This window comes from Chaetodon trifascialis, chromosome 7 (genome assembly GCF_039877785.1).
Source record: "Chaetodon trifascialis isolate fChaTrf1 chromosome 7, fChaTrf1.hap1, whole genome shotgun sequence".
NCBI lineage: Eukaryota > Metazoa > Chordata > Actinopteri > Chaetodontiformes > Chaetodontidae > Chaetodon > Chaetodon trifascialis.
Window position 1 is genome coordinate 8140539 of NC_092062.1, and position 23726 is coordinate 8164264.

At 42.2% G+C, this 23726-nt stretch overlaps 1 protein-coding gene and 1 non-coding gene across 2 annotated transcripts in view; one reads left to right on the forward strand and one right to left on the reverse strand.

Moving 5' to 3' along the window:
• Positions 1-3321: 3321 nt before the first annotated feature.
• Positions 3322-23726, forward strand: part of me1 (malic enzyme 1, NADP(+)-dependent, cytosolic) — a 79177-nt gene continuing 58772 nt past the window's right edge. The window contains exon 1 of the mRNA XM_070967343.1: positions 3322-3560. Within this exon, the coding sequence (XP_070823444.1) occupies positions 3432-3560 (129 nt within the window). The 5' untranslated portion in view covers positions 3322-3431. The remainder of the gene's footprint in view (positions 3561-23726) is intronic.
• trnap-agg (transfer RNA proline (anticodon AGG)) lies at positions 15720-15791 on the reverse strand. The gene has a single exon. It is a non-coding gene; the product is annotated as a tRNA-Pro (tRNA).

The following is a 23726-nucleotide window of genomic DNA, read 5'->3' on the forward strand; positions in this document are numbered from 1 at the left end:
GACTAAGTGTCCAGTGGTGGAAGAAGGACTCAGATCTTTTACTTTACTAAACATAGCACATTGTAGAAATACTCTGTTCTTAGTAAGAGTCCTACATTCAAAATATTTTACTTGTTTACTTGTATTCACACTTAGTTTGTGCAGAAATCTGGAGCATTTCACTCACAGGTTTGGTTTGCTGAACACAACAATCACACTCAGATGTGTGGCACTATTGGATAGACTGTCATAAAACTGGCTCCATACCTTCCCCCTCAGGATAAGTTGTAATCACTGATGATTCTTCTGACATGTCATCAGCAGGTCATTTAGTTCATGACCAAATATCTGCCAAACCAATAACATCCTATGAGTATACTTTCTGTTCAGAGCCAATTTGCATTTACTAACACGTTTGTTTTTATGTCTCTGTTCCTCTCCGTCAGACTGTCGGGAGTATCAGCGGCAACACAGGTAGGCTTTTAGAGATTTGTTGGTTGAGGGGACAATAAAGTAAAATGTAGAGGTAGAAATCATACAAAGGCTTGCACTGGCACATCTCCCAGGCGGATTTTTCTTTTGATTTACCTGTAATGTTGTATTTTGTAAAACGGGGCTTATACTTGCTTCCTGGAAGCCTTTAATATACACTTGGTTTTCTAAACACTGGTTGTATGGTAGTCTTGTCCTGAGCGCAGGAAGTCAGGCTATTACATTTCTAATACCAGTGGCAGCACTTGAACTGAAAAGAACAGGGAAAGAACAATGATAGCTGCTGTGTCCAGAGTCCAGTTTTCAAACACATCACAAATTCAACAATGTTTTATTGACAAATGATCTGTGGACAGTGTAGGAACATTTTCGCTGTTGGATAATGAAACATGTCAGAATCTGAATTTTTCTGTATCCTCAGCTGAACAACTTCCTGGGCAACATCCAGCTGTTCCAGTACTGTGACCACCTTTGACGGGTGGGCTGATGGTGCTTCCCAAACTCCCCCTGCATTCCTAATACCCTCCCACTGCCAACTGGCATTCTGCCCCAACCTCAAAAATAACTTCCAGCTCCTGATACAGAAACACATGGTGGATGTTTGTCATCCTGATTAGTCATTCAAACACAGACTGAAAGCCTGATAAACAAGATGATTAGGAGGGGCTCGGTTTTGCTTGGCTACATGAGAAACTGTTTCAGCTGGAGACACTGATCAATATCAAGCACTGACCTCCACAAAGCAGCTGCTACTAGTCTTTCAACATTCCCATAGCTGCCTTTGAGCCGTCGCTACTCAGCCAGTGGTCCTATTTTCCAGTTTACCAGTGTCTGGTGAAACCTATATATCTTCAGAATTTTGGTAATTTTTATGTTGATAACGTCCTTCTTTTTACAAAGAACACTGGATTCTTGCAAAAATGCACTGTTATCCAGTTTAAAACAAGGATTTTTAAGTGTTAAACTGCTAATAAATGAGGATGTTTTTTCTTTCAAACTTTAAATCTTTGGCTTATTTCATCAGAAGAATTCAATAATATTGAGAAACACTTAAGATTTGACACCATGTTTTCAGGGATTTTACAACTTCCCAACAATAGAGAGATGGAAGTTTTTCCAGACTCAGGATGTTAAGATATAACCTGCAAAATATATGCAGTGTTTGGCTGCTGATCTCACAGAGCTCATCTGAGTCTGTTCATTTGGCAGCAGCAACAGGCTGATGTTGACGCTGGGCCTTGAGGACAGAGGAGTCTGCCACTGTAGAAAATGCTGTATAGTCAGTGTAGCTGAGATTAAGCTTAACAGGAGAAAAGTTTTCAATAATGCAAAGTATCTGCAGAAACATCAAGGCTTTATTGTAAACTGTACCCGCTATGGAGTGCATAGTGCATGGATATGTCTATCACAGGAGAAACAGGGACATCAATCTCTCCACTAATTGGGGTGTGACTGAACCAAACTGAAATACAGGCACAGTGTGGCATGATTTATGGGATGACATGATGTCAGAATGCAGCAAGCTCAGACACAGCCTCGTGTGTGACTGACATCAGTGTACTTTCTCTTATCCTCTCTGCTCTGTAGACACACTTGAGATGACTATCAGTCCGACCATCTTTACACACTTGGCACAAGGTCAACCTCGATATGAACTAAGCTCTCAGACGTGTTCACTCAGAGTTCAACCTGCAGGTGAACTGAGAGGGGAATCCTTGGTTATGAAAACAGTGAAGGCTAAACAGGCCAGAAAATAATTCAAAAATATGAAAAAGTAAATAATTTGAAAAAGCAAAAGTAGTATGTCTCTGCAGATGCCTGTGACGCTGCAGGGACAATGATTTGCAATGATCTGGGTAGAATTAATGAATTTGATTCATCAGCTGGTTACGAGGCAAGATTGTAGGGAATTTGGAGCAGTCACCTCATCAACATGAGGTATATGGACTGAGGGTTGAATGACCCCCCCCCCCCCCCCAGAATGCCACAGTATTTGTGACTGTCAAACTCTCTGCTGCCTAATGTTGCATAACTCTGCTGCTGATAGAGAGTGAAGGCTGAAGGCTGACCTTGGCTTCAAACCTCACTGCTGTCACAGCTCTCAGACACTCCACATCGTAAAGTGATCGAAGATATGTGTTTGTATCAAATGTCATCAAAAAACTCATCATACGTACAGTGAACTTTGTATTTTAGAGCGGACAAATTCTGCTCTCATTTCAGGGAATGTTGCTTGCTCACTGTGACAGTGTTCCTGTACAACAGCTATCATACTGCTGTGGCAAGAACTTGTTGCTACTGTTACTTCTGGTGGTTAAAGTTTAGAAAATAATAATTAGATATGTTGTTTGTAAAGTCATGCAACATCAGTTTAGCCTCACATTATTTTTATTAACTGTGCCAAACCCCCTTAACATGAGGTAAAGGAATAATTAAAACATTCAAGGGTTGGGTGGTCTGGTATGGTGTTATTTACTGGATTTTGGATAAATATAATGGATATTTTCCCATGAATAACCCTGAACCCTGATCAATACATAACCCTTAAAAGCCTTTAATAATTACTGTACAGCTCCCATGATTTAATCCAGTAAAATCCCCTGCTAAAACACTTTGACACTACTTGTTTTTTATTCATACTTCCGGAAAAATGAAGGTTTAAAGTGAGAGAACTTGTGTAGTTTGGCTTCAGCTGCAGCGTAACGTTCCATCCCTGTGTCCAATGACAACCATTCACCTGTTGGCAAGTGATACTACACGCACATACGGGACTTTGCACGTATGAAGACAGTGAATTATTAGAACCAATAAAACCGCCTCATTGATAAGGCCACTGCGGCTCTTCTTCAATTGAGTGTCTATCGTGACATCTGCAGACCAGAGATCAGCGGTTGGACCTGCGCATCCACTTGTTGAGTTCACAATAGTTCACCGTCGCTCTATTTAAAGAGGCAAACAACATGGCACACGGTCTGGTCAGACGGGAGTCGGTGGAAACGGAGATGCACAAGTCCGAAGAGAAAAAGAAAACCTTCGTTTACACCAAGAAGAGGGGCTACGATGTGACCCGAAACCCCCACCTGAACAAGGTGAGCGTGGAGACGCAGTTGTGAGAGTTTTCAGCTTGTTTCTATCAACAAGCCTGGCTAGCTAGCTGCTGCCTTCATGGGCTGTAGGAAATATTACACTTCTGAGTGGAGCATCAGCGGCCAACCTCAAGTGTGGGTATAATCGATGAAAGATGGGGATGTTCTCTAATATCATAATTCGCGAGGTTTTGCTAACATTTTAGGCTGGTAATGTCCAACCAGTAACGGGTTATAAACCTAAAACTAATTAGTAACTTTAGAGCTAATGTTAAAAATAGACGGCAAACTTACTAAGGTGTTAAAACTGTGCTCCATATTCAGTGTCATTCCTCTGTCATTCCTAACATAAGCAACAATCACTAAAAATACCTGCCATATTTGCTATGTATTCAATATTTTAACACTCCCACAAGTCTTCATGTTGATATTTGGCCCCAGCCCGAGCACCCGAGGAGCTGTTGAACGCAGCATTAGCCAGGAGGTTTAGGTATCAGCTTTAGACGTGGTTATATTTAGATTTAAAGAGCCCAAACGCTGTTGTCACACAGAGAGGGACTTTTGTTCATAATACCTCGTCACATATGGCTTTAAAAAGACTGTAGCGGTGTGGCAGTAGTGCTTTTTAACATAATGAATGGCTACTCAAACCCACAGTCTTCCCACAGTAAGCATTACAATATGTGATTCAGCATATTGTGACAAGCTGCTCACTGTGAAAGCTGATATGTTGTCAAGTAAGATAAGTCAGCGCTGTCATAAACATGAAGTTTTGAGCTTGTTTTTACTTTCTTAAGCTAAAATAAGGAACAGTGTTGGAAGTTGCTTCATCATGCAGCAGTTATTGCTGAGCAGTTTCCTTGCAGATCATAAGATAAGTTGATGACTCTGCATGTTATCACTGTGGGGGAAAAGCCTGTCATTGCTGTCTTGTGAGATTCTACCAAGACTCCTCCAACCAGTCTTTGCTGTTGAATTACCCTGATGCATTTTTTTCCCCATGCTTTAAACGCAGCCTTGACAAAAGAGCCTCTGGCAGCCTTTTAGCCTTTCCAGTGTTTTCTCTTGGTTTGTGTGGTGGGATGGGGCCCCAGAGGTCAAGCTGTGGGGACGGGGTCTCTGTCCATGGTGCTGACTGACCATCAAAATGACTGAATTTAGAGCCGCTGTTATGTCAAGTGTAGTGTGACTGCTCTTTGTCAAAGTCAGACTAATTTTAGAACACTTGAACAGTCTATTTCTTCCCTCTGAGCTCTTTTCTGCACCCTCACTGACCAAACGGAAAACTGCCAACTGCTCCATGTCTTATCTTTAAGCTCTCTTGCTTTATTTCACTATGAATTCACAGCGTTTTTCGTAAAAAAGCTGTTGCAGCGTGATAAAGGTTGCAGTCACTTGAGGCAGCTGCCGGCCTGGGTGGTGTCAACGGTGAGCTGATAAGTGAGACAGTGAGGTTCAAACAGGCCAGTGCCTGTGGAGTGAGGGGTGGTGAGCTGGTGGCAGCACAGAGACCTGTTTGTTAGGCACGTTAATGACTCCACTCCTGAGACCGCCACATACTGCACACCAACCCTGTGTGTTTGTTTTCATGTGTGTAAGTGTGCATGGCGTGGTAGGGTGAGGTGAGGTGTGTGCACAGATGCTTTATAACCAGTAATAACAAATTTGACACCCTTTGTAATCTCGACATGTTCAACCAGAGACACGGATGTCATGTTTTCTTGTGAGAGCTGGCATTAACGAGAGGCTCATGTTAGTTTAGTCATTCATATAAACATACTCTGTGTAGAAATGTAAGAAAGGACGTCGCTTTCACTAAAACAAACCAGCCTGTCTCTGATGTTGTGTCATAGGACGTTAGTTTGATTACATTAAAAGCTCTGTTCTTGTAGCATAAATTGAGTAACGTCCTCATTGTGTCATCCAGTAGTATGGTTGATGGTGAGTAAGGCCCTAACCTGGAGAAACACTAACATGTGATTCCAAGTTTTCACAGTTTATTTAACAGTACCACATCCTGCACAGCCTGATGATCGTCTCGCCTACAAAAGCCACGTGACGACAGAATTTATCTTTACATCTTTGTTTGGTTTCTGTGCTGAATTGTTTTTGTTACAATAGATTTCTTGTTCATCAACCAGTGAATCCAGTTATGACTTTCTTCGTCTATATTACTTCCCCTTCCCCGTCTTGTGAGCTAGCTTGTGCATTCTCTTCACCTGCTTTTCCAGTTTGCTTTCCAAATGATGGCTGGTGTCTTCTACCACGGAGATCTAAATTTCAGCAGTGATTACGTTCTATTTTTAGTTATCATGTGCTTGTGATTGAAGTGTGTGTGACAGTGACCTGAGGTTATACACAACTTCGGTCAGAGCTTGTTGAAGCTTGCTGTGTAATGAATTTGGACTAACCTCATTGGATTCGTGAGGCTCCAGGTTATTTTGCAGTGGTTCAGCTCTGTTGGTACCAGCCACTCTTTAAATAGCCATCTTGAAAACCCCCTTCGATTTTCTGTGGATGAACTGCTTTTTCCTAACTGACCTCATTTCAAATAGTTTCTTTTGAAAATCTTTTCAGACTGGGATGATGGCTGTTTGTGAGAGAGGTCAATCTGAGACCTATGGCTTCAGTGCTTAAACCTGACCCAGTAAACTGTTTATTTACATCTGAATTTACACCTTGGGCCCCTGAATGGAGCCAGTGTACAGCAGGGCTCTTAAAAAGAGCTGGATAGGTTGACCTGAATTCATGTGAAAGCATGAGTGGTCTAGCACTTCGGATGTTACACCATTTGTCTGTTTTAATAAAAGTCTGGAAGATTGAAGTTATGTTTAAATCACAGAGACACAGGAATATCATTTCACTCACAGTTTTAAGACCAGCACTCTCATCCTTGCTATTTTCCCTTTCTCCATTTCCTTACTTTTTCTTTTAAGTAATGTTAAGAGTGAGTGTTACGAGAGCCACAGGTCTTTGTTCTTTGGTTTACAAGGCTCTTCCTCTCCCTTTCAAGTTGGCCATCCCAAATGAACAATTTGTGCTGTAACATTGTTTTGGAAAACGTGGGGTTTAATAAGATGAATTACTTAAGTACAAAAACTGGCCTTGAAAGTTTCAGCAACAGTGATTTGAGGAGCCAGCTTTGACAGTTTCTAAGTGGTTTGTTCAATCACAAAAACAAGGCAGATTTCTAAAACCATGGTCTCTGGAAAAGTAAAACTACCTGATGCTACCAATTCTCATTATTATGGAATGAGCTTATGTGGGTTAGAAGAGACACCAAAACATAAATATTCCTACACTGAGTTATGCCACTTCTCGGTCGGTGGTTGTATCTGATCACCCTGACCCTCTCATCAGGTGGCCAAAGTGACCCAAAACACAGGCTCCATCAACCACGTACAGATTAGGGTCATGGCAGAAAAAAGGTTTCTTATGCAGCCAGGTGAGCCATCCCCTGTCAGCCCCGTGCATGAACCAGGGCGAGGAAATTGGAGGAGAAGGTAGGAAATGACTGCTAAAGCGTGTTAGAGGCCAGGCACAGGCGGGCTTCTGTGGCTCAGGCAGTGGCACATTGTTGCCTTCCCTCTGATTTCAGCAGGCCCTGGGGATGAGGTGTGTTTACCTCCCTCAGCTGGCCCACTTCACCTCTAACAGGAGCCGGTCACAGCACAACCTGCTAATTGATGCTGAGGGAGGCAGCGCTGAAAGCAGCCTGTCCTCACATCCACAGGCTTCAAGTTCCTTTTAATTTCCCCACTCTTGCACTCATACGTGCAACTGATGCATGTGGTAACATACGTACACACCCCCTCCTGCCTCTGCAGAGGTGGAACCGGATATTATAGATGTGTTTTGTGCGTGTTCACTGTGCAATAAGGAGATGAAGTCGGGGTGCAAGGTGTAAAAAGGAGTCTCTGTGGAGAGGAAGAGAGCGCTGGCCACGCTCCACAGACGTCCTCTGTCTCTCTGCTTGATCACACATTAATGAGGCATCTGTGTGAATCCGGACTCTCAGTGCGTCTCTATGACGCTCTTTCCGCCTGCCACGGCCTTGAATAACAACAACAACAAAAACAACAACAACCTCCTTAAAAAAATGATCTTCACACCCAATCAGGGATGCCGTCTCAGTGCACTGAGCTGTCGGTGTGCCGGCGGCCAACAAATGCTCATTCACTGGCTCTGTGCTGTAGGTGAAGGTGACTGTAACAAGTGCAGGAGAGAGTGAGAACTGCAGCTCCTGCCTGTTTGTTGACCTGTTGTACAGTTTCACAACAACTGTGTGGCAGCCACTTTTTACTTGTTTGTGCAACAAAACATTGAAAAGGTCTTCTATTGGTCCAGCACCTGCCTTTTAAGGTATTTGAATGTGTATGTGCACAAAAACATCAGACCTGACAAAAATGAATAGACATGCATTCAAATGCGATGGAGAGATGGTGCTGTCAATCATGCTTTAAGTACTAAATCCCCAGAGAAGTCGCATTGATCCCCTTCATTAAACAGTAATGTCTGTTTATTGAGGAATCTGAAATCACTAGCATCATGCATCATTAGAGCTTATGAATGCTGAATAAAATGGAATGGCCATGCCCAGACATTGCTGCAATTCGATGCCCCATTTGCAACCACAGGCTCCATATGACATTGCAAGGTTGCCTGTCAGCTGTAAGACTAGAATTAACAATCTCTGCTCTTGGCGCTGAACAAGAGTGTAACTGATTGGGCATTGAGGATGTGCTGCGATGCCAAATGGCGGCGGTCCTGATAACCCTCTGTAGCAACTGGAAGTCATTAGGCTCTCATGTTAGATGTACTCTGGTTTGGCTGCTACATTCATCAACTTTTGCTCCAAGAAAAGATTTTCTTTCCCCACCAGGTTTGCGTTTTTCTTTAACCAAGACCGACATACATAAATTTAGCAACAAACAAACAAATGGCAACAAATATTCCAAGCTTTTAATTCTGAAATGGAAATATTTCTGTGTCTGTGTGGCTCTCTGGATCCGCTCCTTTGGGTATGTGTCATGCTTTGGTTGCTGCACAGCAACTGATCTGCAGAGTTTTCCATGTGAAACGTAATGTGCTCCAGCCGGTCTGTGTCTCTAGCAAGGCCCGATAAGGTTTTTATAACAGTGCATGCACTCTAATAGAATTATGTCACAATTGGTAAAAGGTGCCAGTGAGAGAAAGGCTTCATGACCCGAAGCTGGCTGTAGCCAAAGCAGTCTGGAACTTTGATTCCCACTGAGTCACAGCATGACACGAAGACAAAGTTTGTTTTCTGCACAGTCAAGACTTATGAAAGCATTGTGCTGAAAGTTTTCTATGTTGCTCTATCACAGCAGTGCTTTGTTTGTGCTGCGAGACAAAATTCCCATGGACCTCGGTAATCTCTCTACATTTATCAGTGTCTCAGCTCTCTGGCGTCTATCCATTGTACATCAACATTTCACATCCTCGAGCAAATCCTCTGATGGATATTTGTGATGATGGAGAAGTGGTTTTAAAGTAAATAAGTTCACATGTATGTCTTGACTCAGTAAGACAAGGAGTAAACTATGAGTCCCCAATGGTACTAATTCTGACAAAATGTCATATTTTAGGCTTCTTAAAACGTTACTCATACACAATTATTTGCTTCAGTTAGTTAGTCTCAGTCTGCAAATATCTTAGCTTAGCATAAAGACCTTAAGCGATGATAGCTATTTGACTGGCAATCTTACAGTGACAATGAGACTTGTGTTCTCCCTGTAAAATGTATTTTGTGTTAAACAAATGAGATGCTCATGCTAATTAGTGAGCTGTAGAAGTATAGGTTGGCAGACATTTAGTCACACTAGCGGTGTGTCAGTCACTTTTGTTCAGATTGAAATATCTTGACAACTGAAGATGTTAATATTCCTCACAGGAGGACGCCTGCATCTTTAATCTTTGATGACCTTTACTCTGGCGCCACAGAGGAATTGACATTTTTGGTTGAAGCAAAATCTCTCAGGAAACATTGGATGGATTATATGAAATTTCTCCATCCCCACAAAATGAATGTAGTAACTTTGATGATTCTCTGACTTTCCATTTAGCACCATCGTCAAGTCAAAAATGCTAACATATCTGATACTTTGTTTTATACCTGCAAATGTATTCACATTCCCATCGGCCTCAGCTGTACTAAATTAAGAAGGCAAACATTACATATGGTGAACAGTATATCTGTTAAACAATAGCATGTTAACATTATCACTGTTTTATAGCATGCTGATGTTAGCATTTAGTTCAAAGCACCACTGTGCCAAATTACAGCATCACATAGCCGCTAGTGTGACTGTAGACTGTTTTTATCTTTGGCCAAAGCCAGGCTAGCTGTTTCCCACTACTTAGAGTCTTTATTGTAATCTAAGATAAGATAAGATAATCATCTCCTGACTCTTAGTTTCATGTTTTGTGCACACATCATATTAATCTTCCCATCACGAAGGAAACATCTTTCAAATCTTTAATGAAGAACTTGATGAATTTGAAGGCCAAATGTTTGTGGAAACATTGGCTACGTTGCTACTCACGGTTTTTATTTTACTCTCAATCATGTTGATGTGTCAGTAAGTTTTCCAAAGACCATTGCACATGGACTCTGACATCATTGCACTGTCTCTGGGTGGGGTAGAAATCATGTGAAAATACCAGTATGTGGTTGTCTATTACAGGCTGTTTAGAGGTGGATGACAGTGGTTACGTGAGGTTGAACTTGATGATGTTGGCAGTCAGATTACAAGCCCTTGTTTAACTGAGCGGTGAAATTGGGACAAAACTTTCTCTGTTCAAACTTTATGCCGAGCAGCTGCACTTGTCAATCCCCTTCATGAGGTGGACCGCAGAGCTCCATGGATGTGTGTGAAATGTATGAGTGTGTGTGTGTGTGTGTGTGTGTGTGTGTGTGTGTGTGTGTGTGTGTGTGTGTGTGTGTGTGTGTGTGTGTGGGTTGTCCCAGGTGTGGCCAGGTGCTTCAGGTTGACCGCACGCATCGCTGGTGACCAGACATTCCTCTGATGGACTGGAGTGGATCGGCCAGACAGAGAGAGGGTGCACCCTCTTTCCCCTCCAGTAACCAACCCCAACTTGAGCTACAGACACACACACGCATACTCATACTCTACATTTTATAAAGCAGTTTAAATAGGTTGTTAACCTGCAGCCTCATAAGTGCTCCTAGCAGTGTTGTTCAGCGCTGGCTCAGAAGGCCTGTAATATGATCACACTGTCAATTTGACTCTATCTACACACACACACGCACAGAAGCGCACTTGTGATGCTGTGTTTATTCAGCAGCAGGCCCTCCTAAATGGCCCTACCTCTTCAGCTCACTTTTGTGTTTTTTGTAAGATGGTCCTCATTCATGTGAGAACAACGGAAAAGCCATTAGCTCTTCCCAGACAGAGGGAGACAGTCTGAGCCTCATCACCTACCTATGAAGCTCATCTCAAGCATCCCGCCTCTTTCAGCCCCTCCATCTCTTCCCTCCTCTTCTCTTCAATGCAGCTTTTGTCTGTTTATATGACAGTGGTGGAGGTCTTACCATGTCTTAACAAAGATACAGCAGCAAGAACTCAAAGGCAGTATTTAGTTTCAGTGTTTCTTTATGTACAAATTCCAAGTTCATTAAGACAGAACCTGTGTTGATTGACAGGGTTTGTGTGGCTGAAGCTCCATAAAATCGATGAGGAGGTTAGCATTAATGGGATTTGTGCGATAAAGAGCTGGAAATCTGTCAGTTAATGTGCTAAAGGCCTGGTAACACCAGCAGCAGTAATTTCTGCTGCCAGGTGTCTACACAGAAACTACCAGACCTCAAAACTACAGCAAAGTTTCACCCAATGAGTTTGATGACATTGTGAAGTAGTGTGGGATTCTGAGTTGTTGTCTTCATTTCTAAACAATCACCATAGCCGATGAAATTTAATAATCATGCTCACAATTTTCAGTTTTTCCCCAGAAGTTATAGAAATGCACCGTTACCTTGAAAAAATGACAGATTTCTCTGGGTTTAAACATTGTTGAAACATTTGGTGTAATCTAAGTTCACAACTCAACAAAATATGACTAGGACTAGTTGTTTTGATGCATTGCATTGCATTTTTTAATGCATAAATGTTACGCATTATGGCTTGTGTGTGTGTGTGTGAGAGCTCATCATGTAATAGTTTGAAGTATGTACGTTGTTCCTTCATCACCAAGCTTCTAGAACCAAATATTTCACCAAGACATGAGGATGGATTTTGCTGTGTGACAGCCTGTTGTGATGAGGCCTAAATTATTTATTGGCTATGGGTTAGAAAAACCCCAATCCCCACCATTATCCCTCCCCTCACCCCTAATGCTCTCATCACTAACAGATCCAACACGAACAAGGAAATTAAAAATGGCAAACTCTACACATGGCCGTGTCTCTCTGAAATGAAGAGCAGTACCATTTACCACTGACAATGTGCTTCATCCTTTCCCTGTGTTTTAACAGCAGTGATGTTTACTTTGTGAAGAGAAAAACATCTTTTCTTTCACATTTGGCTGCATTTAGAGAACCAGCTGCCATGTTGGTGGCCACTGGGGCAGGAGACACTTTTGTCATCACTGACTAGTGACAACAGGAAAACACATTTTAGTGGGGCCCTCACATTAGCTTGACATGTTCATGTTTTAGTACCGATGGTGCACTTTAGTGAGGTCACAAAGGTGATTAACCTTTGTGTTCCTGCTTGGCATTGACTACAGAATTAGACAGATATTTTGAGACAGCCTCTGAAATTGGATTGGCTGTTTGTGGGACCACAAACAAATTAATTGGAGATTTCCTGTGCTATTAAGACAGGTCAGCCAGTGGACACACAGATTTGTTTGCTTGTTGTTTATGCACTTGTTTAAGTCACAAGGATTTGCCTTCATGTTTTTTTTCTTTAGTTTTTACTGATAGGCTCTCAAAATGAGTCAGCTGTAGAGTGTTCCTTGGTTGTTGTCCAGATGAAGGACAGATATTTGGATGGGATTTTGTGCTTTCATTAGGAGAGCGTCACAAACACCTGTGAAGTAGGACATGGCTGTCCATGCTGTCACCTGAACGTGGCCAATGAATGCTAAAGCACCACCAGCCAAAAGGGAATATCTGGACCCAAGGCTTTACAGAGTTGCTGATGTCTTTAGAGGCTTGGACACTTTCCCGGCAACACTCAGGCTCCTAAGGGACCTGGACTGAGGAGCATGAAAAGGCTGCCTCAAGGGGACTGGCTGTGTTTGAAGAACCCTACATGTCCGCTACCTCCACCCACTGAAGGGTGCCCACCCTAAGTCAACAGCAGCTCGGTTTTCAAGGCTGTTTGACCAACAAGTGTGTCTGTACATTCACAAGTTGACACCTCCTGATTTAAGGAGCCCTACGTTGCATATTTGCTCAGGATGAGGAATTTAAGACGTTCTTTTTGGTGAGTGTCAGAGCTTAGTGTTGCTAGGTGGGGATCATGACTCATGAAAGTGAGAAGTAAATTAAAGGCTCAGCAGCTGTCTGCTCTTTAATGGCAGTTTTGGATGAGACAATGATTCCTTCTCTAGTTATTTTCACCAGTATTTTTTCCCTTGCACAGTTAGAGCAAAATAGAATGAAAATATTATTCAAAAAATGAAGTGAAATATAGTTGAAATTAGTAAAATAGTTCACAGCATGTTCAAAATATGGTTATTTTACAGTGAAAATCTGGGAAAAATAGATTTAAAATTTGGCATAAAATATGAGATAGGTGGTCAAGCTCTTTTTCTAAACCAAACATGAAATGAAGCTTAAAAAGCCAGCACACAGCTCGATCACTACCTTGATTTCTCCTCATTTTGTTGTGAGCATGCTTTTCTCAGTGCTCCTATTACACTAAGATATCTGACAGCATTATACACACAGTGCAGAAATGTTGAAAGAGAAAACACTAGTTATCTTTCTGATTAATGTGCCTGGCCCTCTGAACAAAGTTTGAATGCCATAGTTCTTGGCCTGCTAATGACTACGTTTGTTTAGGAATGAGAGTGCACATGCAGGCCTTACACGGCACATTTGATAGGAGGCATTCATTGGGAAAAGCTTAGGCTGTAAGATCCTGAGAAGAGATGGGCTGGAGCTGATGTGTGCTCTTTCTCTTCCTCCTGAGAGGAAGGGATGGATTTAAAGGGCTTTATTCGCAGGGCAATCCTCTTGAACTCAATTATGGCTGCCATGTTAGCAGGAAACAGATGGGGGGCGTCTGGCCTGTTGTTGAGAAAACCTACAGGATCTGGACACAATAGGCAAACCTGCTACTCTACGGGTTCACACTGAATACAAACGTGCAGCTTACATGGGCAAAAAAAACCACCGACACTGACCAAACATTTGGATTCATACTGAGTCCTAACAAGTCAGAATCAGGCAGGTCAGCCTATCACAATGACTGATTTTGTTAAGTTAAGTTACATTGCAGTTGATTATATTTTATTCCACTTTGTTTGCCTTCATACATTTAGCAGCATGTGACCTTTTGGTGAACTTTACCTTTAGCCATTGCAGGTATCGACTGTATCAAAGTGTAAGCCCTGTCAACAATAAGTACGAAAACACAACTATACTAACTTGGAGACAAATATTTGTTGAACTCATTGGCCCAATTTTCTGAAGTATTGTACAGTTCGCCCATTGAGGCGTTGCTTCCGTTCTGCTCTAAAAATTATTAACAGTCTCTTTTGTGTGTTTGATGTGTGTTTGATCCATGTCATACATTCCTGAGCTTTTTCCTGTGCCATATATGAAAGATGGACCAACAGCAAATCTAAGGATTTGACATGGATGATAAATATACACCACAGCAGATGTATGATGTACTGTAGGTGTATCAGGATTATTTTTTAACCCAGTACACTCTTAAATAATATCATCGACTTTAAACACGCTAAATGTACTTTACAGTATCATGCATTTATTTCACAATGAATGTAAGATAATCACAATATAGTTTATTTTGAGAGTGTACACTCTTGGCTTTGTCTGGTCATCTCGCACTGAAAGACCCGTTTGTCTGGCACTGTATACAGGTGGTCTGGCCGTTCTTGCTCTGGCAGGTTTATCAGGCTCAGTGTGCAGTTCTGTCTGTCACTGAGCACTGATGGTCTACTAACACAAAGAGACGAAAGACAAGAGATAATGAGCTGTCTTTGGTAGCCTTTAAGCTACTACAGCATACAGGCCACTACAGTACATCATTAGGGAAGAGACGGAAAAACAATAACTAGAGTTATATAGAAGGCATGTTGCAATAGGAGTGGATGATATAGATAAATCCACTGTCACAGTACAACTGTAGCTAATTACTGATTAATACATATTGATTAATACTACTATTAATACTAATTTGTTCATTTAATGCCTTTCTGACACATGGCCCCCGCACTGCTAACCAAATGTAAACATCCATCATTATTGTTTCAGACTCGCGCTCTTTATGCATGGCCTCAATGGGCACGCACAAAATGAGGTCATTTTTCCCAAGCGCTGCGTTTTCTGAACACAGGGATACACAGGAACCAGCATTTTGAAACATTTGCACCTTAGAGGGTGTTTTATGTGACTTCTGCATGTAGACAAGAGGCCACAATGTACATGATATATCAGCTTGAACGATCACTGTGGTGTATTTAACACTGAGGGTGCTGCCATGAGTTGAGCTGCAGTTGGAGTACTGATTCATAGTCCACAGGGCTGACCATTACACCATGAAACCCATCTTTTGTGCATGCAGATGGTATAAATGCCTACAAAGACATATAACTTGCATTGAAGAAAAAGTATGAATTTTGTGCCCCAACCTGATGAGGTTGCTGGTTGTTAAACCTAAAGTAAATCATTAGGTTCACATTAAACTAGCAGGGATCATTTACCTGGATTCAGACAACAATTTGCCAGCCAGTCATCTTGATGGGGAAAAATATCACTTGCAGCAAACTCTGGGGCCTTTAGCCACATCTGTGTCAGTGTCTTGCCAGTGAACAGAACGTTACAATTTCTACTATCAACTCCTGTGGTTGCCCTGCCTCAACAAATCAAAGAATCTGTTGGCTCATACTTGACCCCAACTTGACTTGGTTAAGGCAGAACATGGGCTCGTCCGGGATTTGAACCCGGGACCTCTCGCACCCTAAGCGAGAATCATACCCCTAGACCAACGAGCCACAACGACAGTCCTTCTCTGAACTAAGGTCATTGACAGACCAACTGACAGAGAGGCCTACATTGTCCTCCCTATGTGAGCGTGGCTCTCCAGTGCTTGTGCTACCATTAAGTCTTTAGAGGAGATTCATTGTGGCCATTTGTAGTGGAATTTTCACTAATGAGGTAACTTCCCCTTCAACACAGTGTAGACCAACTTCAAGGTAGCTCTGGGGTGTCTCAAGGCTCCCGTCAATACGCCAAATGGACACACACTTTCTCTGACACACATGTAAATATGTGCACATGCAGTCATGCATACAAACGTGCGCATAGAAGCTAATGCACACCAGGCCGTGTGTTGCAGAGGTTTCCATTCTTTGGTGTTACACCTGCATGCAGGAGGCAGGGGCCATAAATAAGCCTCCCATTGACTCTCTGCAATTAGGATCATTTAAGAAAACCTTTACTCTTATTTTTCACTGACAGCAAAGTCCCTAAAGGTCCTCAAGTTGCCTTTTCATGGGGCTTGTGACTCTATAATTTGTTAGCTAGTTTTAGGTCAGGTGTATCGAGTGAGGTGTTGGAGGAATGGTTTTCTGGGAAACACTGCTGCACCTGTCATGTGTTGAACAGAAAACCAGTCATATGTGTCAGAGGGCAGAAGTCAGCTAGCGTGTGATTTTCTGGCATGTATAGAGCTCTGAAATTATGCAGTGTGCCCTGGAGAAAAGGGTCATTCATTTGTTTGCTTCTAGGACGTCTAGAGCTTCTAGAGCTTCATCTCAATGAGCACAGACATCTCTGACTTCTTGTCACATTGCTGTTTCAGACTGCCTTACCCCTCGTTGTCTTTGAGACACTTTCAACACATTGTGTACATTCTCCAAAATTTACAAGCGTTTTGCCAGCCATGTGCTTACATTTGTTTTTGACTCATCCTGACAGGCTTCCAGTGAACATGTGCGAACCGTGTGTCAGCCACACTGATCTGCCTTCTTTATTAAATGATGTGACATGCTTTCCTGGCTATAGTTTCAGAGGAATCCCTGATTGAGTTTTATCCAAAACAAAGCCACGCAGATGATCCAATTTCTTATGCTCATCCTCATCTTAAACATAAGCAGCCAGGACTGAAAGCAGAGCACATTCATTTGTAGGGGACTGGGTTAGAGGAATCAGCTGGATGGAGAGGTGATGAGTATCTTGAGTATATTTAAAGCTGGTGGACAACGCTGTGATGAAGATAGTGACAAGTACAATGGCAGTGGAAAATAGTGTCCATATGGCAGATTTAAGGATCAGACTTGTGATGTTCTGGATTTTTGTTATTGTCAACAAATGCCATGAAAACACTAAGACACTCTGAAGGCCTGTATGTCTGTCCCACAGAGCTCCTTTGTTTTCCATGAACTATTAAAAACAGCAATGAGGCACAGTTAGGTGACATACAGTATGTCTCTATGACTGTGAATGATCACTGTAGTTTATTTTTATTTTTAGTTAATCTTACTTACACTGCTCTGTACTATAAATACTTATAGTATAGTATAGTACGTATAGTATAGTAACTTTTTCTTAAAACCACAGGGCCCACTTGTTTTCAGAAATGACTGAGCCTTTAAAAAAGTGAAACTACATTTGTGAGATTTATGTCTTCAATTTATACTAATGGGCCACAGGGTAGCGATGTCAGGCACTACTGAGACATGGACGAATACTTTTCATGGGATGTATTGACAGTATGTAGAATAACAATATGGATGAAAACTCTATGAGAATGAAATAGTTTGTAACATCCTTTACTGTTTTTTGTGAATGCACTATGTCCTGTTAGTCTGGTTAAGATCAGCATATGGTTCAGTATTAGGACACAGCTTTGGACACATTTCGGCGAGACCACATGTGAGCTGCTCTGTCGCCACAGCAGGACCTCAACCACAGCAGTGTTATGTTGCTACTGTTTCCACTTGATTGCTGATGCCTATAGAATTTATATAGTGTAGGATGACTGCTGTGGCCATTTGGAACAATGAGTGCAGTGATGCCATTAGACTTGCTTCCTCAAAATCAGGAAATGCATTCCTGTGAAGCATGGGCCCAAAATGTAGATCTTTTAAAAGATCTGGTCTAAGTTTACCATGAAACCTGCAGAATTTAACTTTTTGAAATCCAAGAACATCTCTGGACCGACTCCATATGGGTGTGTAATTTAAATGATTGACACAGACACTGATCCCAAGACCCTCATCGTATGAGGAATATCCCATCATTCAGTGCAAAATCTCCTCCCTTTCTGCCATTCTGAGTGGTTCCCAGAAAAGATTGAGGGGACGGATGCAGGGCCAAAGGTAATTTATAAGTGAGGAGAAGAGTCATTTCTGAGGGGATTGGATAGTTGAAGGGGACGGGTCAGCAGTTTGGGCATAAAGGTCTGTATTTGTCTTTGCCAAGAACCAGTCTGGGTGCTAGCCTCCTTTCAGATTGATGGCTGTTGTATGTTTTACAGATCAAACGTAGAGAGTGTGCATGAACACACACATACACACACACGCTTGCACATACCAGCATGAATGAACACATTCATTTTGCCCTTCACTCCCTCTTTCTCTGTTTCTTCCATTTTATCACTCCTCCAACACACACTTACCCACTTATTCTAATGTAAAATGTAAGAGAACACATGAGAACACATCATACGTCACTAAGCTGGGTTCGCCGGCGGCCTCCGCTGTGCACCAGAAACCACTAAAGAGCACTGTAGAGGTTTATCCCGCTTTCTTTCTCTCTCTTTCCATCTCATGAAGAGTTTGACCAGAAAGAGTTTTTGAAGGCCAATACCAATATTTTTGATTGACGCTGCTAATCACATATTCAGCTCCTATAAACTTCAACATTTTCATGCAATAAATTCCTAAAGAATGAGAAAGGTTCAATGCCTGTAACAAAGATGTCCCGTCAGGATGATGACCAGGTGATGTTTATAGTACAAGTAGATGGCTGTGAATCCCAACCAAGGGTGCTTGTAGCCCAGGAGATACTGGGAGAAGGATTTTAGAGTACTCAACTAATCTGAGAAAACATAAATTGATTAAAATAAAATAAACACCTTCCCTTCATCTCTCTCCTCTCTTCAGCCTTTCCTCTCACACACTCTTTCACACCCACGCCTCCTTGCTCCATCACCTCGCACCTCCCCAAAACCGCCTAGACGGAAACAAGAAAATGTTCTGGTCATGTTTTATGGTAATCTGCGAGGGGGATTTCCAAGCTCCCACAGCCAGAGAAATTAGAGTGGGATCTGGCTGGAGTCGTACCTCCAGCAGAACTCTCCCAGGCCTTTTCTGTTCACACTCATTTGTCAAGTGTTGCTTCTACATGAACTCTCAGGGCATCATCAGTGGGCTTCTCTTTTTTGGACAGGGATTACTGACACAAACTGCTGCACTGTCACTAAAAAAGAAACATGCTCTTCTTGTTTTGTACCATAGTTTTGCTGTAAATCAGTTGAATTTCTGTTACTGTGGAACTGGTTTGGCAAGTTAACTAGCTTGCAAGAGTGAATGGCAATAGATGAATTAAAACTCCCCAGTTATCATGCTCAATCAAGCTACATCCCACATGGTAACAGGTAGCCAGCAAGACCTATCGGGTGTGAACAAGTTACAAAGTATGTACTTTGCTTTAAGCCACTTTCTACGAGTAAACTGAAATATCATTGAAAATACCAAATTAATTCACCCCAATAATATGATCAAGTTTTGATCATATTATTGGGGTGAATGAAAGTGCATGAAAGCCTGTGGTCCTCTGTCTCAGACAGTGCAGTAGTGTTGGCAGTAGTGTGGGCTGTGATGGGAGAATGCACTGTGCATGCAGAGGGTTGTAATTTTACTCAATTTCTATTAAATGTGATGCTGGAAAATTGTCTGTTCAGTCCATTCAAGAGTGCACTGCTGAATGGTTAAAGTTCAATGAACATACTTTTAACCAAAACATGCTATGCAAATGTAGTAATGTATTTTTCAGATTTTTTTTTAGTCCATTTCTTGTTCGGTAGCTTTGATTTTGTTGAGTGACATATTTGTTCTAATGTTATGAACTGTGGTTAACTTAACATTTTTCACAATCAATGAAAGAGTTCTTATTTCAGTAAGTTGACTTATGACAGCTTGTAAAGCAGCATCAATCTCATACAACTTTGTGGCCAATTTTCTGTTGCTAAGATAGCTAAGTAGCTAGCTAGCTATGCAGGAAGATAACGCCTCCATACTGAATCCATGCCCTGATTGCTTCACTGTTCCTCCAAATGCTGGAAACCGCTGTCAGTGGGAACAGCAGGAGACCTATTTAAATCGGAGATGTGGGTGGCGATTCAGAGGCCTGTGACAAGCTCTTTAATCAGACTTTAATCAGCTTGTGTGATATGATCTGGTTATGTGATGACAAAGCAGAAATCACCTGCATTTTGACACATCTACATAGCTTCATGTTTTTATCTAGTGAGTTCAGCGTGGGTTGAACATGGATTTGGTAGAGGGCAAAGGGGTATGAATCTGTGGTGAAATTGGAGGTACTGAAGAGCGTACCTCTCTGTGGACACAGTGAACGTGTGCTTGTATTTGTTCATTGCCTCCTGTATTCTGGGAAGATTCCTTGCTTGTGACCTCACTCTGGCATATATTTTTCTTGGGCAACAACTAAAACAAGTGTAACTGTACCAAATAAGTTTTCCTAGAGCAGCTTTAAATGATTCCTCTGCTTTCAGCTCAAACCACGTCTGAGCAGGAAAGCAGCCTCTGACAGACCAGAACTGGATCTTTCTCTTTCTCTCTACGTGGCAGCACTAGAGAGAGGCTGAGCTGAGCGTGTTGGTGGTGGTGGTGAGTAGTCTGGTGGTTTTGCTCTTATATAATGAGCCTGGTCGGCTGGCTGATCACAGCCTAAAAGAGCTGTGAATACTGGACCGCTCTGAGTGGTCCATTGCATCCAGTCCAGTCACCCCAACAGCCAGACGCTGGCAGCCTAATCAGTTTGTCTTTTACCTTCATAAAAGAGCATCCCCGCCTCTTACTTTCTGTCTTTCCCGCTCTTGTCTTTGTTTTGGTCAGTCTTCAGCCCGCCATTTCTCTCATCTTTGGGTTCTATCCTCTAATCCCAACTATGATAACTATGGGATAAATCTGTCATTCCACTGGGCTATCCACTCTCTTACCCCCACCAGATGTTTTTACAGTGTCTAGACACACATGCCGCTGTTGATAAAACAAGAGGACGCCACGGTGTGCTGCTGCACAATGAGGACGTCGTGGAGTGTGGGTCTTCTCCTGCTGCAGGATTAAATAGACTCCTCTTTTTGTGTTGTGAATCAGGGTTTAGGGAGACTCTGTGTGTGTATGTGTATACAATATCTGTGTGCATGTAGAATACCTGTGCATTGTACATCTGCATGGATATTTCTGAAGACTTGTCTTAAATCTGCATTAACACCACTGCTTTCGTCTTGTATGTATTTGTGTGCATGCATGTATGTCTATGTGTGTGTTTATAAACACTGGAGCCTGGATGGAAATGTATGACTCAGTCTTTCCTCCAGCTGTTGGCCAGAGTCCCCATGTGTGGGTCCCCGTCGGCCAAACCAGTGAACTCATCAGGAGGCTTCCTGTGATAGCAAGTTCCTAATTCAGTGTCTGCTGACTGTCAATATTTACCAGTCTCCTGCTTGAGCTTTGGTTTCCAAACAGGCTTACTTTGCATGTCTGGGGCACATATCATATTCACGGTTAAGAATAAAGATGTTTACGTGGGCATGTCTGAACCCTCAAGGCTAGAAGTTTCTTTATTTTCAGGCCAAAGCCAAATCCCCATCATACTGAGTGTTGACTTATCTTGCATAGATGTCATACTTTTCTGCTTAATGCACTGGTATGATTAACTGAGATACTGCTGTATGCTGCACATCCAACTGTGTCCAACTGCTGGAGTCCTGGTGCGGTGTGGAGAGAACACGTGGCGGTGATTGTGGGGTAGAGAATATGGTGCTGATGGCGTGTGTTTATGGGAACAGCCTCAGCAGTCCTGTCCTCTGTTCCCTGTTTGGTCAGCTGCAGAGAGGTTGCTGGTCTGAGGAGCTCTGACATCACCAGCAGAAGTGAATCCAGATACGCTGGTCTATGGTGCAACAACAGTGTGGGTGAACTCAACCACTGGAGATGACTTTCTCACAGTCCTGTTGAATGTTACACAAATGTTGGCCCCCCACAGCTTCAATTCAGGTTTATTCAAAATCAACTTTTATACTGGCAACCACAGAAGAAGTTCTACATTTTACTGCCAGCTCAAAGGTTTTTCGCTCAAAGGTCTACCCTCCGAGAGGTGAAATTATACAGAACATAGTACCATTACACTTGCTTTTGACTCACTATAATGTACAAGCAGGCTTGTAGCAGCTAAACCAACTTCTGTGGGATAAACACACCATTACTGTAGGTTCAGGTTAATTAAAAAAAGAAAGTTTTGTGTGGCCTTGAATGTTAAGGTGCTTCTCAAAAGAATTTACGTTCAGAGCAGCACGTCACCATTTCGAGAGACAAAGAAACTTCTCAAGTCTTACAAAGAGCGACAGAGACAAACAGCCTAATCAAACATCCCGATGCCATTTCCTTTTTGGCAGGACATCTGAAAGGATGTTTTTTTTTTCAGTTTTTTGCTTAGTACAACAAAATGTGTGGGGAGTGTGGTGAGTTTATCACATCTGCTAACCAGTTTCATGGAGGAACCCTGACTTCGCTCTGGTCTTCAAAAATTAGATGGCAACATGCAACACATTCAGCTCAGAAACCATAGATGATTGTAATCTATCACAGTAATAACGCACAATTCACACCTGCAAGATGTTCATTATTTTTGCAAATTTAGCACATTCAGAGAAAAAGTGACTTGTATAAGACCTGAACCATAAAGTTGGGCATGACTCAGGACCCAAAAGTATCAGCCTAGCAGAATAAATTTCCTGTATTTTAGAAAGTTGATTGAAGCCCCGTGTTAACACCTTTTAAACCTCTTTATTGCCTTTTCAGTATGACTGATGTGCTTTTACCTGCTTTTACTGTACTTGACTTTGTCTTTGTTCTGTTTTAACCTCATGAAACACTCTGGGACACTCTTTATTCAGATGCCTCATAAATACTGTTGACTTGACCTGAACCATTAAATTCAACATGCAGAAAAACATTAAAAAAAAAAGCTGTGGCAGCACTAATGTAACATGAATGCAAGGCAGATAAATGAGGGGAAGCGGGGTTAAGATGGCTATCACTATACATCACTTTCAGCAAGTGGTTTTACTGATAAACAAGTCATACAAGAAGGCCATCTCTTGTAGTGCTTCTGCTCTGCCTGTAATGAAAAGAAAGCACTCCTTCTCCCACACAGCTTTGAATAGAGAAGCACTCTGTGGCCACACACATCTCTGCCAGGCCATATCTCAGTGCCAAACATTTGAGCCCTCTCTCTGTTGAAGGCCTGTGGGCTTTTGTCTCCATGTCTGATCTGCGACTGTGGTTGAGAGAGGCTCAATAGGGGAAGGCCTCCCTATCATGTTAGGCTCAGGTCTCTCTCAATAGGGGTTGTTTCTCCTGGAGCAGAGGGCACCTCCATTGAAGCCGCAGCTCAAAGAACACACAGGGAAAGAAAGGAGGCGAGTGAGGAAACACCCAGCAGATTTTGATTTTGGAAGTGGGATTAGTGTGTTGGAGGGCAGAGGACCGTGAGCAGGAAGGTCCCCTCCTCTTGTCTTGTCTGGGAATCTCACAAGCCGAGTCCATCGTGGCTTTGCGTGGAATTACATCATTTAAAAGTTTTCCCAGAAAATGGAAAGGCTTTTGAGGGTTTAAGTTTTTGGTTCAAGTTTTTCTTTGTCAGCACATTGACAAAATTGTCCATTGAAACCAGTTATT